The sequence below is a fragment of the Vigna unguiculata genome, chromosome 8 (genome assembly GCF_004118075.2).
Source record: "Vigna unguiculata cultivar IT97K-499-35 chromosome 8, ASM411807v1, whole genome shotgun sequence".
In the NCBI taxonomy this organism is placed as follows: domain Eukaryota; kingdom Viridiplantae; phylum Streptophyta; class Magnoliopsida; order Fabales; family Fabaceae; genus Vigna; species Vigna unguiculata.
The window spans coordinates 1,139,880-1,159,203 of record NC_040286.1 but is presented as its reverse complement, the minus strand read 5'-3'; the positions used below and the strand labels follow the sequence as shown (position 1 = coordinate 1,159,203).

The 19,324-nt window shown below is 29.7% G+C and overlaps 2 protein-coding genes across 2 annotated transcripts; one reads left to right on the top strand and one right to left on the bottom strand.

Annotated features, from left to right (window-relative positions):
- Positions 1 to 732: 732 nt before the first annotated feature.
- On the top strand, positions 733 to 1,462 carry LOC114193696 (50S ribosomal protein L31, chloroplastic). The gene is made up of 2 exons (XM_028083587.1): positions 733 to 863; positions 949 to 1,462. The coding sequence occupies exons 1-2, from the start codon at positions 792 to 794 to the stop codon at positions 1,273 to 1,275; spliced, it is 399 nt and encodes a 132-aa protein (XP_027939388.1). The 5' UTR covers positions 733 to 791; the 3' UTR covers positions 1,276 to 1,462.
- Positions 1,463 to 15,682: 14,220 nt separating this feature from the next.
- Positions 15,683 to 17,890, bottom strand: LOC114194015 (jasmonate O-methyltransferase). Its single transcript, XM_028084045.1, has 4 exons — positions 17,666 to 17,890; positions 17,136 to 17,540; positions 16,430 to 16,702; positions 15,683 to 16,336 (listed from the first exon to the last, which is right to left on the bottom strand). Exons 1-4 carry the CDS (start codon positions 17,885 to 17,887, stop codon positions 15,989 to 15,991), a joined length of 1,248 nt encoding a protein of 415 aa, XP_027939846.1. The 5' UTR covers positions 17,888 to 17,890; the 3' UTR covers positions 15,683 to 15,988.
- Positions 17,891 to 19,324: the final 1,434 nt, after the last annotated feature.

Sequence of the window (19,324 nt, the reverse complement as noted above, 5' to 3'; positions counted from 1 at the left end):
TGGACTTCTACTTCCTATATTTCCTACATTCTTCAAATTCTTAAACTGACTATTTAGCTATAACTAACTTCTACATATTCTGAAAAATTTAAAGAATAAACTTTTTCGAATTTCTAAAATAAGAAATTTCGGAAATAAAATTTCAGAATATAATTTTTAAAATAGAATTTTCGAAACATATGAAATTTGTTTTTTGGTATGAGATTTTCAAAATAAACTTTCTAAAGCATATATAATATATTTTTGAATGAATTTTGGATGAAACATATTTTGAATAATATTTTGGAAAGAACTTTCTAAAGTAAATGAAATATGTTTCAGTTTTTAGAATAATATTTTGAATGTTTTGTCTAAAGAAGCAAAACTAATTAATATCAACACTCTTTTTTCTAGTTCAATAATTGGGATGGCATAAACTAACTAGGAAAAGTGAAAATGAAGCAAAACTTTCAAATTACTTAAATGTGTATTAAATTAAAAAAAAATTATTTCATTATAATAGAACTGGGTTAAAATTCGAACAAAATGATTTGGACTTTTACTCCCTATTTCCTACATTCTTCCAATTTTTAAAATGACTATTTTGCTTTCATTAACTATAACTTCCTGAATATATATATATATATATATATATATATATATATATATATATATATATATATATTTTCTAGAATTAAAGCTTAATGGGCTTGTTGGGCCGAATGGAGAAGCCCATTTGGTGACGACCACATATGCAATGTCTGTCCGTAACCATAATCTCATCTCTGTCACAAACGGATAGGTACCTGAAAATGGCGCAGAGTGTGACGAACACATTCCTTCGAGGAACACCCATTCTTCCACTTCCACCTCCTAAGAAAAACGTAACCAATTTCAAACTCAGAGGTACCAAGTTTGAGTGTGGAATGATGAATTTTGATAGAGTTTTTTGTTTGAATTTGTTGGCAGGTAGGGAGAGTGGTGCAGTGTGGGGTGCGGTGCAGGAAGAAGGATATACACCCAGAGTTCCATGGCGACGCCAAGGTGTACTGTAACGGAGAGCTGGTGATGACGACGGGTGGGACCCAGAAGGAGTATGTGGTGGACGTGTGGTCCGGGAACCACCCTTTCTACCTCGGCAACCGCTCGGCGGTTATGGTGAGCGACGACCAGGTCGAGAAGTTCAGGAAGAAGTTCGGCGAGCTCACGCAGATTATGGAGATTCCTGTGCTCAAAGGAGAGATTGTTATCCCCTCTAGACGCAAGGGGGTTTCCAAGGGAGGCAAAAAGAAGTGATCTTCTCTTTCTCATCTTGGTAATTTTTTTTTTTTTTGTTCAATTTCAATTTGTGTAATATGATGAAACACTTTTTCTCTCAACTGTTTGAAAAAATGCTGCAATGGATATTGTTTTCAGCAAACGGGTGAATGTGGATATGTTTGTCACTGGTAAGAAAATGCACTGGGATTCGTTGTGTTGATTTTTTGCTCTGACAGATAAAACTACTCGGGTGTTACATTTTTTTTTTTTGTTCGTTTGGATTAGTTTATTTTTTACTCCAATTTATAAACGAGCTTGTTAATTTTTATTTCTGAGAAGAAAAATAAGGTCCAAACGATATGGTTATGAGACTTGAATGATGAGGATAATGGTGTTGGAGATCTCGTTCGATTAGTAATGTGGTTAAAATAGTACATATTAGTGGAAGAGAACTCGTCTCATGAACCAGCTTCCTGAGTTGCATTAAATATTAATTGGAATTTTTGAATGATCTCAGAATCTATGTATGATTCTATTGAAGTGACTGTTATATTGGCTGATAGAGTCACCCGTTCTCTTACCATTGTCAAATCAATGCACAAGTACACAAACTTATGTTCACAAGGAGTGTTAGAAATTTCAAATTGACTTGTAATATGATACAATGAAGGGATATCCTTCACTTCATGACCTAGCTTTGGAAGTTGTGATAAGCTCAAATCCAAATTCTAAAGTTCTTGATGTTGTTGTTTGTTAAGAGCTACAGAAGTACAATTGAGTTCAAGGATTGATGTGGGTGGGAAAATTCCTTCATGAACTTTCTCAGTTATTTGAGGCAGGGGATTTCTCTATGTCCTAAGGATTGTATAATTTTGAAAGCATCTGAGCACGAACTTCTCCTCTGTTTTTTTGTTAGCTGATGTAACCTGCAAGCTAATTGGAGGATAAAACCATGAACATGGTTGCAATTTAATTTCTTATCAGTTTTAGAACTGTTTCATGTCCATAAATAAATAGACTATGCAGAACAGTATGTTTGATGTTCTGCATAGTTGGTTTTGGTCTAGGAACCTTCCCAGTTCCTGCAGAATGTCGCGGTTACCATGATCATGTGCTAATTAAAGTTTCACAACATTGATAATGATTTACTTGTTAATTAATGTTTTGAACTTGCATGCCTGTTTTTTTTTAATAAACCAAAGATTATTGAAACATGAAATAGAATTACAAGGTATAAGGTGCTGCATATTGAATGAATATTACTCTGGCTGTTACATTTTGATGCTGTGTCCTGTTTTAGATTTTTGCGTGCATATTGATGTTAATGGCAGCCAAAATCTGAGAACACTTTATCATGCACCCAAAGCCTCCCTTACAAGAATTGTTGCAGCAAACTTATATACCAGAAAATGACTGGAACAAACTTATATTCGATAATTTTGCAGATACTGCTAAGCTTTATCATTAGCAGAACTTTCACTGTGTGTGAATGTGAGTATTTGACAGCTGAGAGAAAGTACAAATGCTGGTTCAATCATTATTTTCTTTTATCGGCAAATATTAGTTGCTGATATTTTGTTAGCGCATGATGGTTGATCGTTTCATGATGTTCCTAAAGATAACATTACCAAGGTTTGAGAGAATCGCATGATCTTATGAACTTTAATTTAGATGTGTTCTTGTTATAAACTGTCTCATACTGTAAGGACAAAAAGGATGAAAAATAAGAAATTAGCTATTAAATGCACAAAGAAAGAGTCATCTTCATGAATGTGAGTGAAAATCTTCATAAATGTGAGCAAATTTGCTTTCTGCACACCCTATAGATTTGGTTTCTGAACATACTAATATCGTAATATTTTTGTTTTAAGAATTCTCTTTTTGTGATGTATTAAGGTCCAATTCAATATAATATGCTGTTTGGACTGCATAAAAATGGTTTAGAATCCACCAAAAAGTTATAACTACAAAAAAGTGGACACTTAATCAATCAAAATGTTGAAATAAAATGAGAGAAGATGCAATAATTAAAGAAAAACTAAGTAACTGTCGATATTAATCAATCATATTAGTAACTTAATCCATTAAAATATTTTTTTAAGAATTCAGAAAATGAAATTAAACTGTATTAATCGATTATGTTATTTACTTAATCAATTAAATGTTGACTTAATCGATTATGTCCAGATTTAATCAATTGGTACAAAAATAAAACAAGGTTTCAATTTGTATTAACCTATTCCATTAAAATTTGACTAAAATTGAGGATCTTTTGTTGGTTTATATACATTTTAAGACCCACACTAATATTGATCATTTACCTAACACACCTCTTATAATTATTGGTTTATATACATTTGGACATCATAAAAACATATAATTATTGAATATTTTTTTCTTGACATAGTAACATATTTAGGCAAAACATATTTAAAAAAATATATATTGTTTCATTATATAAAATTGAGAAGAAAAAAAAAGTAATCTTTCAAATTTATATGAATTGATAGCGGATATTGAATATTAAATAAAGTTATATACATATCTCTAATTTTAAAAATTACACAAATTGTATATTTTAATCTTGATCATTCTCAATCAAATGTAATAGATAATAATTTATTACTCCTATTCTCACAAAACAAAAATATTGTCATTATTTAAAAAATTCATTATAAATACAATTAATGTGAAGTCCCCTTTTTCTGATATTCTAGTTTAAGTGCACCAGCCCATTTCAAACTCAACAAAACATTTCTCACCCCAACATAGTTTTCTCTCAACTTCTCCTCCAAGCAGTAATTTATATGTTACCTCCATAGTTCTGATCCTCCTTCTTCTTTTGCAATCAAATTGTGGAAAGGAAACTCTCGTAGAGCTCCCTGTTGATTCCACTTCCAGCTTCCATCCTCAAAGTAAGTCAATCCTCCTATGTTTGGTTTTGTTTAGCTTTGAATTCGAAATTTTGTCTCTGTTATGGGATTTAATCATAGGTTCTTCCTCTCCCTGTGTCCTGGTGATGAAATTCCTTAGGTTAAATTGAGGTTTATGCCCTTGCTAGTTGAGGTTGATCTCACCAAGCCCAAAAATAGTAGAAAGGTAAGGGAAGCTAACCTATTTCTTGAATTTCTGCATAGAACACCTCCCTGATGGTTTTAATTATCAAAATTGAGTGATGGATTGTTGTTTGAACTGCTGATGCCTTGGTTGATTTAAGAATTTCCCCTGATTTCTGAATTGCATGCAAAAACAGGTTGGGAATTCTAATGTTTTCGCCTAGGCGAGCAGCTCTCGCTTGAGCGAAAATACCAGAAACTCACACTTGTTTTTGCGCGAATTGTTGCCTAGGCGAGCTAGTTTCGCTTGAGCGAGAGAAACTCTCGTCTAAGCGGGACAGCTTAGCCTGAGCTAGAATTCGCTCAGATTTTGAGTTGCCCTCTCTTTGGAGCCTCGCTCAGGCGAGAATGACCCGCCTAAGCGAGATAGTCCTCTCGCTTGGGGGAGATCTTCTAGCTTGATCAAGAACCACTGTAGCTGAGTGTTTAATTATCTATTTTAATAGATGAAGCTATATGTTTGAATGTTAAAATGTGAAATTAGTCTATGATATGCTTGGATTGTTGTGACTGGTAACATGTATGGTGGATTTGCATGAATTTGGATTGTGAGAAGATGTGGTTGAACTAGAATTTCAAGGGAAATTCCAAGGAGTATGTTTTAGTGTATGTAAGGACATAAGGACTCACTATTGGGGGTATTCTGAAACTCCAATAATCATTCGCGCTCAGATAGAGCGGAATGGATTATGTCGTGCGCTCAGATAGAGCAGAATGGATTATGTCGTGAGGAGTAGCAGGAGGTCATAGTCTTTGGACTTTATCAAGTCTTAGACGCGAAGGGGACTTACCTTGTGAGTGATAGGGTGATAACCCCTTGAGGCCAAACTCTGCAGAGTTTGGGAACCGTCACAGGTGCACGCCACCAAGAGGTCCAGTGTCGCTTACATAATCCAGATATTGAGTCCAAAGTCATGTATTTATGCTGTGTTGTGGTGGTTTAAGTAATTCCGGTGAAAATGAGAACAATTGCTTGGTAATCATAATTGAACTGCATGTTTTCTCTTAATTAAGTTAGCTTACCCTTCTTGCTTGTGTTTGTTTCTTCTTGTGTGTTTTCTCCTTTGCAATGATCACCTACTACTTGGCGTGAGCAAAGAAAGATACAAACGAAGACACTCCCCTCTTGGATAGGAGTTGAACCCGTTGCATAGGATATCCAGCAATAGACTCTGTTTCATGTTTTGATTAAGAGTCAGATGTTGCGCTAACTCCTTTCTAGCATAGGTTGTAAATATAGTTGGTACTTATATGGTTATTTTGGATGATTGTATTAATTCACTATATTGGCCTATTTCTACACTATATTGACCTATTTCTACTATCTACGTTGCTTGATTACGATACAATGTTTTGTATTTAGTAACGTAAAAACTATTAAATGAGATGTTACAATTAATCCTTTAATTAAATTAAATTATAAAATAACTACGCTTATAAAGAATCTACAAGTTGAATTATAATTTATAATGTCATGTTGTTAATGATATAAACTTTTAAATATTTATTGTTTTTTTTCTCTACTAGATTATTAGCATTTTCTTTTGGAATAAGCCGTTACATGTCCAATATTCAAATTTTGAACAGTCATTGATCATTGTGGGCACAGTGATATTTATTTGTATTATTAATATTATTATTATTATTATTAGCGTAAACAACAGGCACTATCGCGTCTGTGTATGCATTTTTTAAATATGTATGTTATTATATTCGTAGGTGATAATATTGTAATATTATTAAATTAATATATAAATTAAAATTATATTTATTAAAAATGAAATGAAATATATAATAACAGATGAAAGAATAATCATTAATAAATAAAGACGAAGAGAAGAAGCAGAAACATCCGATTTTATAAAAATCTTCTAAAAGTAACGGTCAGTTTTTAAAAATTTAATAAATTATTATATTTAAAGGGTAAAATGGGTATTTTGAAATGTGAACACAAAAAGAGGGATCCTCTTTATATATTGTTATAGATTATTATTATTATTATCAAAATTTGGCTGAGTGTGGTATCAAATGAATGCACAAATCAAGATCTTTGCCTAAATAATTCCATTTTTTCAGTGACACTGAGTTTTCAAACTTGATTATGCCTAACCTTGTTTGGAAATTTCAACTTTACAATAATGACTTTGCAAATTTAGTTATGTTTTCTATTTTTAAAAATTGTGACTCTATTCAAATAAACAAAATATAAGTAGCCTAATTCAATGCGAATTAAATATCAGAACCAAGACGATATAATACAATTTAAGTTAATTAAAAGTGTTTAAATAAAATTAAAATATAGCTCGCAATATAATTCACTTAGCAAAGATAAGATAATAAGAGAAAATAATTAGTTCTTTGAAATCACCATGTTTTGGACTGGAGTGTGTTACCCAACCCACGTCACTGTGACGTATAATTCTTTTTTTTTTTCGAATAAGGATTTTTTCTTCTTCTTGAGACTCTAAAATTTTAAATATAAGAATGACAAAATTAGCTCAAAAGTAGTTGGTAGCTTATAAAGTCATAATTCATAAGTTCTGAATTTATAAATTAACTTAATTGTTAGGTAAAGTTAGTTTATAAATTAATTGATAAACTATAAATAATATAAAAAATATAATTATATAAGTTTTATTATATAAAAAAAAACTTTTTTTCTAAAATATTTTTTAAAATTTAGTATTTATATTTATTTTAAAATTTCCATTTATTTTTTCTATTTAAATAAGTCATTTCTCTAAACTAATTCCAAGTATTAATCAATTTTTTATTTACTTTTAGAAAAAAATATTATCCGTTAATTTAAATTATTACTACATGCATAAATTTTTCTTACATTTTTCACTTGTGTCTAATTTTTATCTTCATCTATGTAATAATACATACAAAATTAAAACTAATAATAAAATATAAAAAATAATGATTGAAGAAAAATTAAATAAAGTGAATTATATCTTATAAATTAAAATATTTTAAAGGTTTAATTAGTCGGATGATACCCACTTTCATATACATGTGTCACTTTGGTACCCGCTTTTAGAGAGGTGTCAGTTGAGTCCCAACTTTTGAAAAGATGCTTCAATTAGGTCTTTTTCAGCAAAATATATCGTTAACGGTATTCATATTTAAAATGACTTACAAAATTAAGTATTGATATTTATATCAAAATTTAGTGGTAAAATTCATGAATTAAGTTAACGGTTATAGTAATTTGTGTCTGGAAGGGATCTGATTAAAACACTTTTTCAAAAGTTGGTACTAGATTGTCACATTTTTAAAAGCGGGTACCAAACTGATACATCTAAATGAAAGTGGGTATCATTCGACTAATTAAACATATTTTAAAATAAACTACTTTAATGTGCTACAACAATTTTATACTAATTAGAATAATTTATAAATTAATTAAATAAATTAATAACCAACTTATAGTCTTACTAGACATTATTTGTGATGATTTAATGATAAGAACATGATGTAAGGTATATGTCAATGGACTGTCTTGGGTGAATAATTTAGAAACACTTGGAAGAGAAACTATTGAAGTTTGGAGAAAATTAGGAAAAATGATGCATGAGATATTATAATTGGTTCCAAGTGTCGGTTATCTCATATCCACAAATAAAATTGGTAAGAAAAAAATGTCAGGTTTATATATAGGTTTATATATGCATCACTGATGATATACCAAATTGACACAAGTTTCATTGAGGTGTGTTCTTCAACAAAATTATTGATGTTTTGAATTATGTATATTAAAAAGAAAATATTTATTCTGTTCAATGTTTTGTTTTGTTTTGTTTTGTTTTTTTAATAATATTTTATGTGATGATAAATGATGGATAAACTTTGAGATGTGAATATAATTGAGATGTAAAAGTTAATTATGTTTAGTTTGAATTTATTGGGAATTAAAATGTTAAGAGTTAAATATGTTTTTGTCCCTTACTTTTCTCTGAATTTTGGAATTACTCAATTTCAAAACTTTGAACCAATTTAGTCATTCATCTTTCGAAATACGTGGATTTAGTTATTTTAATCAAATTTTGTTAAGTTTATTTGACATTTCAAACGCGTTTCATAATAGTATTTGACTTAACATTAAAGGAAAAAATGTGTCAAACAGTATAAACAACTCAAATACAATCCTAAAATGCGTACAAAACATCAAATAAACCTAACAAAATTTGATTAAAAGAACTAAATTCACGTATTTCGAAAGATGAATGACTAAATTGGTCTAAAATTTTGAAATGAACTAATTCCAAAATTCACTAAAAGTTATAGGACCAAAAACATATTTAACCCAAATCTTAATGTAAGAATAAGAAAATAAATTTTTTCAAGTGAAATTTGAATATTTTATCGTCAAAATTCATATTTTAAAACAGAACAATTGATTATTCAAGTTTTGTTTATAAATATTATCATTTCTTTAAAATGTTTATTTTTTTCTTTCTATGACTTTTTTATAAGATTTTGAGAGATTTATCTTTTTATAAAGATCGGATAAAAAAATCATCGTAAGGATCATGTGGTAAAATAGAATCATTATATTTGATCAGATTTTTTTTATTTGAATAAAGTCATCTTTACTTCTTTTCTTTAATTATTTTTAAAGTTTTGCATGTATGGGTATACAATTATTACGTGTGACTCAATAATGTTCAAGGTGAAACTCTATTCTTTTAAGATTGTTAAGATATGTTCAAATTATTGATCTAAAATTTTTATGTATCGACATTTCATTTTATGTGAATGAAAAACTATTATATTTTTTTAATAAGTAGTACAAGTTAAATGATCTCATTGTAAGGATAATATAGTCACTACAATTGTTTTAGATAGATTTTTTTTATGTTTGTTGATGTTGAATGTTGAAATGAAATGTTTTGAATTAAATGCTTTAATATGATTGGTCAGTGAATTTAAGTCCATATATAAAGTTTAGTCTTATTGGCTCAGTGGGACAACATTTTAGAACTAAATATACTAGTTTTAGCATTTTTTTTGTCTTTTTAATTACTTAATTAGTGGTCTACAAACACTTAATAGATAATGGTTGAAAATTCAGTGGATGAAGTCATATATGGAAATTTAAAACTATTTGACATGTGGGTTTGTTGTACAATTGAATACAACAACTCAAAGTTTAAGAACAAAAAGTAGAGGAAATTGAAATTATCTAGTTCGTACAAAGATATTTTTCGTGGAAAGTATTAAAAATGTGTTTTAAACCGATATAATAGGAGAAACGATATTAGTGAGAGATGTGATGTGAAAAAAAATTAAAGTTCTCGTAAGATTTTTTTTTTTTTTCATTATTGCCATAATTTTATAAATTTAAAAATTGGTTTTTCAAAGTCAAATATAATATGTAAAGATTTCCTCAAACTCTCCACACGTACTTTAAATTCCAAATTCATCACACCAATTAGTTGGAATGTTATATAGGTTCTCGTCTATGATGCACAGATATGATACGTGTATCAGATACGACACGTATCTTATACGTCAATACGTTTATTTTGAAAAAAATAGGATACGATACGTGATAGATACACGGTATATGAATAATGAAAAGTGTGCAATAATTCTTAAAAACATAATAAATAAATGATTGTTATTGCGTAAATCCAAATTAAAACTATATGTACTAAAGTTGCCAACATAAAAAATATAAATTATTGTCATCATATAAGTATCATTACAAGAAAACTTTTAAATAATGACCAATTTTAATAACCAAAAATATGTTAGAGACCAATTTCCTAATTAGAGACAAGTTTAGAAAGCAATTATTTTGGTAGGCAAAACTTTGTTAGCTAATATTAGTGACCAATTTATAAACCAATTATTTTGGTAGTCGAAACCTTAGCTAATGTTAGTGACCAAATTTGAAATCAATTCATAATAAAAACTATTTTAGTTACCAACTTAAAGACCAATTATAATTTTTTGAAACTATTTTAATTGCAAATAATTTTTAGTTTTTAAATTGGTACCTAAATTAGTCACTATATAATGACTAATTATTTTTTGTCACTAAAATTAGTCATTATTAAAATATTTTCTTTAGTGTACTACGACTTTATAAATTAGATATTTTACTGGTATGTATCAATAAAGTATCATAAAGTATCGGATACGAATATGTGACTCAAGTTAAAGTATCGGTGCATCGTAAGTTATCGTCTTTCCAAAACCTCAAAATTGAATAGTGGTGTGTCTGTGTAATCTTCTATTTGTATTATATTTATGGGTTTTTATTTCAATAAATCTGATCTACATGACTAATTACCTTGATTAATTTTATCTAATATTTTAATATATTTTAGCTTTTGTCTTAACTTAATTTTATTTTATTCACGTTAAAGGCGTGATTAATATGATGTTACTTTAGCCAAATATACTTAAGTACATCTCAGTCTATCTGGTTGAGATGTTCCCGAAAATGCATAATACACAAATATTTCTATTTAATTTAAGAAACTAAATTTAGTGTTTAAATTTTTTTTATCCATGTTAAAATATTGATTTTCCTACTTAAAGATAAAAGGAAAGGGAAGTGATGGAGTTTTTAAAGCATAAAAGGACAAAAACATATTAGATAGAACCATATATGAACGAAACGGGTGGAATGCCGACACACAACTGTTGGATTGAAAAAACTTTATAATATAATCTTATTAATAGTAATAACAATCATGTTAATGCTTTAATAATGATATAATAGTTTTGATTCATTCACCCCAAAGAAAACATGTTTAGATTAGAATTTCTATCGATTGTTATTAGGTAAATATGAGTTCGAATAATGTTTAGAAACATTTATTTAAAATATTTTGAATAGTTAGAAATAATCTGAGTTAAAATCTCACATAAGATAAAATAGATAAAATTAAATTTTATATAAGATAAAAGACTTATGAAATATATATATATATATATATATATATATGTGAAATAATATTAGAGATGATAATAATCAAATTACATATGATATCATGTTTTATTTTAAAATATAGAATAAAGTAGTGTCGGGAGCAAGTAGTTGTCTTGTCTCATGAAATTCTGGAGAAAACTAACAATAAATAATACAGTAATGGATGAAAATATATAAACCCTACAAGCTTTCCAAAATTCTTAATAAAACGTTGGCATGACAAGGACACAAACCACAAAGTCACATTATAAGATAGAAAAAGATAATAATTTCACATCTCTATCTTTTCTTCCAACCACTATAATTCAAGAAATTATTATTTTGTTTTATCATTTTATTTATATCCAACAACTATTACATTAATATAATATCTAGCTGTAAGATACATAGCAAAAGATGTTAGAATATATATGTTTCTTCCATAGGGACATGGAAAAAGTTATACTATTTTTTTATATTTTAACAAATGGTAGAATAATTATTTAAAGTGTACATAATTTATTGTTGAAAATATTTATTTAATATTTTTTATTTATATTAATTTTTAGGAATTTTTAGTGTTAGAAAGTTATTATTCACATTTAGAAAATATTTCATATTATGTTATATTTATATACGTAAATATTTATATATATATTTCTTCCATTCTATATATTATGAATAAATAAAATAATAAATTTCTTTATATATCTTTTATATCTCTTCTATTTCAAGAATTTTCTAAATATTTCAAGTATCAAAATTCAAAACCTCATTCCTAGGGACATGTAGAATGGAAGAACATCTTTAACAAATTGCTATTTCGTGATCCATTTTTTTTTATGATAAAAACTATGATTTATGAGTAGTAAAAATATAAACTTAGAAAGACTAGATTTATGAGAAGGTGCAGAGAATGCGATAATCCATTATTCAAATATCCACCATAGCTTAAATCAAAATATATATAAAAAAGAAAAACTTATATAAATTACCTAAATAAAATAAAATAACAATTTCTACCTATAATATATATCTCATATATTTGTATTTCCAAAATTCATAAAAAACTTTATTGCAATAATGGGGAAGTCATGGTAAATGCTTTTTGGTACTGTGATGATGATGTTTCTGAAGTCAGAAAGACGTAAAAATGCTTGTATATACTGAATTTGAGATGAAAAAGTCCCGATAATTTTATCCTTTTTTATAATTTCTCTCACAAATTATACCACTTAAGTAAAAACAAACATTACAAAAAAAATTAAATAATAATTTATTTTAATAAAAAAGAATTATTAAATATTACATTGACCAATTTAGATATTATGTATAAAATAAAAAATTAGTAGTTACTCATAATTATGAATAAAAATTATAATTGATTGCTAAATTTATTTTTAAAAGTTAACTATTAAAATTTTGACTATCAGAAGAATTAATTTATAAATTGATTATTAAATATTAGTCGTCAATGTTTTAACTACGAAGAAAATTATTTTATAAATTAGTCTCTAATTAATTAGATACTAATTTAAAAAATATTTTGATAGTCAAAATTTTAGTAATTAAAATTTAGACCGTGTTTATTGTGATGTTGTTTGAATAGGAAGAGTTGAAGAGATGGATAAAGAGTTTTGAAAGAAAGATTTGTGAGAGTTTGATGTGATGAATTTGATAAATTAAATATATTTTTAAAATTAGTTTATATTAATATATTATAAATGTTTATTATATTAGATTAAAAAATGAATATTTTATCCTTTTTATTATATTATATTATTTTTTATAATATTAATAACATTCTTTGTTATATATATATATATATATATATATATATATATATATATAATTTGATTTTTTGTGCAAATCATCACACGACTGTGAAGATAGTTTAATTAGAAAGAAATTTCGTTTTTCGTGTTCAACTACAATGGTTTTCGAACTTTCATGGCAAATCTACGCTACGTGAGATTTTGGACCCATAGGTTTTGGACCCAATTGGATGGGTAAAAATCTACATTTAGACATAACCTTCATAGGAAGAATAAGTAACCATATTTCTTCTATGTATAGAATAAACACTAGACCATTAGAAGAAGCCATTAGCTCTTATGGTACACAATTCTTACCAGCCTAAGCCTTCACAAGAAGAAATGAAGGACATTTATGGCAAACACATTTACCCAGAGAAGAAAATAACCCAATTACAGCCCCTTCATCTGCTATTTTACATAACAGGTCTAGAGGACTTAGTCTAAGTTTTGTAGATTACACAAATATACCACGACTTGACTTAGAACAAGATAGGTTAGCTGAAAATAGACATAGCACTTCAGCCATTCCTGATAACGAACACATTTCCATGATGAATATAATACAATACGAAGAAGATGAAAATGATGAAATGACTGATGAAGAATGGAATCATCATCAGGCAATTATAGCCATGTACAGACAAGGATCTTTGGATCCCTCTACAAACACAAATATTGAAAATATTTACGATGAAACAGACGATATCATAAATAAATGAGGAATTTCAGATCTCTCTCCCCTCCCTCTGGAATCGAAGTAAGTTTTTATATGGAGTAGTTTCTTTTTAGGCATCTACGGATGCCTTGAGTAATATTTATTAAAGGATGCGGTAATCATTTAAAGGCTTAAAAACATTTTATGTACAGTCTGTCTTTATTTTTGTTAACCTGAGTTGTAAATTTATGAGAGAATTCATTATTGGAAACAAATGCTATGTTACAAACCAATTTATAAACTAATTATAATATTTTGTTAATGTGACTATTTTAGTAATCATTTATTTTGTAAAATGATATCTAAATTGGTATTTATAGTAATTAACCATTATTTGTCACTAAAATTGGTTGTTAATATGAAATTTTCTTATAATAAAGTCTTTTGGGAAGTATTAACTTAGTTTTTCTCTTAGTACCTTGCTAACACGGGTGAGCAAAATATGCATAACCGTCCAAACTTGTCCAAACCGAAAGCTAAAATGAATATACAGTCAGTTTAATTCAAATTTAGGTTACCATAAATGAAAAATCGAATAGAAATGGATTGTGATGGTCGGATTCGAATGTTAAAATAAAAATTCATGGATACCCGACCCGAACCACATTTTGTCACACCTGCGCATGAATTAGGTTTTGTATATTTTAGATCTGAAAATCTCCATCTACCTTTTCCTTTTCTTCATTTCTCTTTATTGAAAGACAATACAACTTCAACATTCCCAAACTTACACTCGCATGGACCAACAAGAGTCGTCGAAGGTCGTTTAAATCAGAAGCCTCGCTGGCGACAACACGACCCTTCCTCTTTAATTTTGTTTTGTCGCGGCCTTTCTGTGTCATCCAGCCCAGGTTGCCACCGGCACTAACGTGTCACCGCCACCCCACCTCATATGTGGTTCTTCACAACGTCGTAGTTGTTGCGATTGCAAAAGGCTTGTGGTGGGAGCATGAGACCTCAGTGAGGGTTGGGTGAGGGAGAGGAACAGTAGATATGATGAAAATGCAGTATATCTAATGAAAATGTATGAGTCAGTGGTAGATTTGATGGAAGGCGTAATTGTTGCTGCTCCGATCTGCTTCAAACTCCTTCAATCTACTTCGAACTCCACCGATATGCTTCAATCTCCTCTGATTTGTGTCATAGATGGTAGCGTGGTGGAGTTTACTTGGTTTTCGTCTCATGGCTTTAACATTTCAAACTGCATCCATCCAGATTTATCCGCAACTGAATCAACCGAACTCATTGAATCTGAGACGTAAAACGATCGGTTATGAATTTGAAATTTTAAATTCGGATTGGGTCGGATTAGTCTTGTTGAACTCTAATCCGGCCCAACCTGACCTATGCTCACCACCACTTGTTAAAAAACGATCATTGTTTTCCAACCACACATTGTCTAACCAAATTCAATTATCTGGTGACATGTTCTTCAAAAAAATCCAATTCATGTGGACTTTTCTCCTGACTAACAAAAAGATCTTGATGGAATTGTCACATATAAAATTTAGCACAATTTTACAAAAAAATAGCCCACTTGTTTCTAAAAAAAATTTGAAGCATGTTCAATATTATTTGATTGAATAATTAACTCAGTCCCTTGTTGTTTGAAAAAACCCTCCAATTCCTTTCGTATTTCTTCAATCATGATCCTTATGGACAAGATCATCCGTATAATATAAAAAAAAAACTTCAGATGTTTTATATAAGTAAAAACTTCAGATGTTTTATATAAGTTATATTAACTTTCTATTTTTCTTTCAAACCTTAAACAATAATAAAATATTAAATTAAGTTTTTTAATTAAAATGTAAATTAAATTACCGAAGATAGAAATAAATAAAAGTTGTTGTAGGATAATACAGGATGGACTTGAGTGGTTGTAAACGAATCTAGAAATATACATGGTCACAAATCAATCGTACAAGAGTGAAACACAAACATACTATTCAAGAAATTGTCTTTTTCTTGGTCGCATTGTGTTGCATACATTTTTTCATCTCACTCACAAGTATTTGGTTCCAAAAGACTACAATCTTTTCATTCACAGTATTTGAAATCAAAAAGGTGGCAGATGCGACAGGCTTTTCACACAGAACTGATATTCAACAACACTCACGATATTTGATGTGTTCCAAAGTTTCACCAAAGTTTCAAACTTTCAATAACCTTGTTATTGCTTCACAAGGGAAACGACCAAATTGATGTATTTGGTGTCAGTGTTGGACAAATGTTCATCCACATGTTCTCCAAACCTTCGAAAAAGCTCATCCATAATGTGAGAACCAAAATGAGATTCCAACATGGACTCAAGCACAGCCCTTAGGGTTCTTGAAACTCTTTCTCCTCTAGACAGTGAATCACTCTGCAATTTCATTCCCCCATCCCACTCTATTTCATAAGCATCATGCTCTTCCGCTATGAATGACCCTTCATTTTCAATCACCTTTTTCACTTCTTCCATGCATGGGGCATAGTACGGAGCATCAAAAGAATCCACCTTTTCCTCTTCCAACAGACCCTACACAACCCCACAACACTTTTTTCTCATTTCTCATACATATCACATTACCAAGAACATATATTTATGTAAAATTTTTGGACTTTAGCATACCTGAGAAACCATGGTCATAAGGGAGCGTGCCAAGAGTTCCCACTGATAGCAACTGTGGTCGGAAGTTGGGTCCATGGTTGTTCTTCCCATGAAAGACAAGACCATGCGTCCCCCAGTTACCATTTCATGGGTACGAGAAGCCAGAAACGATGAAAAATCGTTCTTGAATTGTTGAGAATAAGCATCGAGCACGCACTGAGGACTGCTCTTTGATATGTAGATCTTTCCCTTGTTCAATGCTCTTCCATTAACGTCTTCTAATCCACCAGGAACCTTGCACCCAAAAAACAACAATAATCTTTACTTTCACGTGCATCTGTCAAAACATGTCCTACTTTCTTCTTTCTTAATCACATCAAAAAAGTTCTTCACTCTCACATTCATTCTTTTTCTTTTTGGCATTATTAACTTTTCAGTATATGCCTCCTCTTTACAATGTTCCGAAAACATGGATATAATCAAAATTAAAACCCCATCTCTCTTTGTCCTTTAACAGAGAAATTCGGTCTACACAATTTGAGCAAAGATAACTGATATATTCCTTTTTTTTTGTATCACATAGTTATGGATAATGCTGCTTTTAGTTTAATATAACAGTCATAATATAAACCTAATAGTTAAAGTGAAGTAAGTTTAATTAGTTACTTGTTTAATTAACTTCAGCTCTAATTAATACTTATTAATGTGTGTGTGTGTATATATATACCTGAGAAAGCCAATGGAGGCTGGAAGAAGAGTGCACAAAATGGAGGGTTTTGGCAGGGAAAAGCCTTCCATAGAAGGTGCCAGGAACAGCTGAAACAAAACAGGGTCCAAACCCGGTTCCTTTTTCTTGTCTTTGTTTTCTGTAGAAAGATGGCAATGAGGCAAAGATGTTGTTGAAGTCATTGGCGAAGAGGTCGTTCAAATGCACCACCAGCTCCGGTGGCGGCCGCTCCAACAGACGCGTGGTGGCGTAGACGCCGTCAACGATCTCAGAAATCACCCTCAACGCATTAGGGCCGGAGGAACAACCCATCTCAGCAATGCCCATCTTCTCAGGCCAACTTGTGCACAGAATTTGAACAATGGCTTTCTTTCTCGATGCCTCTGCACAAGAGATGATTGTGTTCTGCAAAAGGAATATATAAAAGTTTTTTCACTTCAGTTTAGTATAGCTTCTTGCGAAAATTAAGGTACGAGGTGTTTAAAACATAGGAAGATGTAATTAAGAAGAAGGTGAATGAATGAATTAACCTGAACGGAAGAGTTCATGGCATAGCTAGTTTCGCCTGCGCCTTTGTTCATGTGAAGGAGTTCCAAGGTTTCCATTTCCTTCCTTGTGGCTGTTTGCATGGTAACAGTGTGTGGAAGTTGAAGGTGTGACGAAAAGGGAAAAAATGGTGAGTGTGGTAATGTAATGGTTCCTTGGATGAGGGAAAAGGAAGAGGTATATGTGTATAAATAATAGAGGGTCATGAAAACTTGACCAAGAAAAGAATAGCAACCACAGAAAGAGATAGAGATGACAACTCTTGGTGGTGATGCAAGAATATGACATTCCAAAAATGATTTTTGCAAGACCATTCTATTTTCCCCTTTTTTCTAATTTTTTATTTTATTTTATTGTATTTCTTTCGTATAAATCAATTTTAAAACATCTCTCAAAATGGGCTGGAACTCGCGAGCCAATCTGGTTTATCACGAGTTCGGATTGGATTCAATTGAAATTTTTTTACAAATTTCAATACGGATTGATTATTGACCTGATTCACCTAAAACCCAGCTCAAGTTGAACCATGGTGAGTCGGGTTGATGCAAATAAAGGGTCACACAAGTATATTTTTGTTAAGTTGAGCTTTGTATTTGAGTAATGTTAGGTTGTTTTTTTTAGCCAAAACACAGATAATTTGTATTTTTGTCATTTTGGTTTGTATTTGGATTGTATTAAAGTTTATTTAGATTTTAATTAGAGTTATAATCTAGTTTTAACTCAAAAAAAAATAAAAAAGTTTTATTTTTTAATTAAGTGAGTCCGTGAGCCAACCCGTGGTGAGTCGGGTCGGGTTGAAATTTTTTTGACTCGCTAATAAGGTAGTCGGGTTGGGTTGGCTCACTAAGTGATCAACCTGTGGTGGTCCGAGCTGGGTCGGGTTGGGTTACCCGTTTTGACAGCTCTACAATTATTGTATATATCTTACCTAATATGCTTAATATTAATATTTTGGTTGATTTTTAAAATTGATTTTAATTATGAGTTAATTACGTTTTTACTCCTTTAACTTTGATGTAAAATTGAAATTCGTCTTTATCCAAAATCTTGATATATTTTAATCTTCAAACTTTAAAAACAAATAAATATAATCTTTTTAACATAATTATATTAAAATTTTTTGACATGTTAAACACATTTTTTAGCTGACATTGAAATGAGAATGTGTCAAACGGTGTAACAAACTCATATGATAGCTTCGATGTTAACTAAATAATGTGTTTGACACATTACAAAATTTAACATAACTAGATTAAAAGAATTATATCTATTCATTTTCTAAATTTAAAGATAAAAATTATCAAAGTTTCGGACATGAACGAATTTTAATTTTATATCAAAATTGTGAGACTAAAAACACATTTAACACTTTAATTATTAATTATTGTTGAAATAACTAAGTATCAACTTAAGTCTCACATTAGAAATGTAAATCTAATATTTAATTCAATCTTCGTGTGAACAAGACTCGAATTATATATATAATCTATTTCTAGTGAGCTCAAAAACAAAGTTAAAATAATATTTATGCGTATTGATATCAGGTCACATTTATTTAATCTTTTCCTAATCGACTCATATCTTGAAATAATAAATATTAAATATGTTTTTGGTCCTTTAACTTTCGGTGAATTTTAGAATTA

Excerpts from the sequence above, each read along its gene's own strand:
- LOC114193696 (XM_028083587.1), top strand. The coding sequence starts at position 792 with ATGGCGCAGAGTGTGACGAACACATTCCTTCGAGGAACACCCATTCTT. Across the intron at positions 864-948 it reads TTCCACCTCCTAAGAAAAAC|GTAGGGAGAGTGGTGCAGTG; the intron begins GTAACCAATTTC and ends ATTTGTTGGCAG.
- LOC114194015 (XM_028084045.1), bottom strand. The coding sequence starts at position 17,887 with ATGACCCTCTATTATTTATACACATATACCTCTTCCTTTTCCCTCATC. Across the intron at positions 17,541-17,665 it reads CCATGAACTCTTCCGTTCAG|AACACAATCATCTCTTGTGC; the intron begins GTTAATTCATTC and ends TTCCTTTTGCAG. Across the intron at positions 16,703-17,135 it reads GCCTCCATTGGCTTTCTCAG|GTTCCTGGTGGATTAGAAGA; the intron begins GTATATATATAC and ends TTTGGGTGCAAG.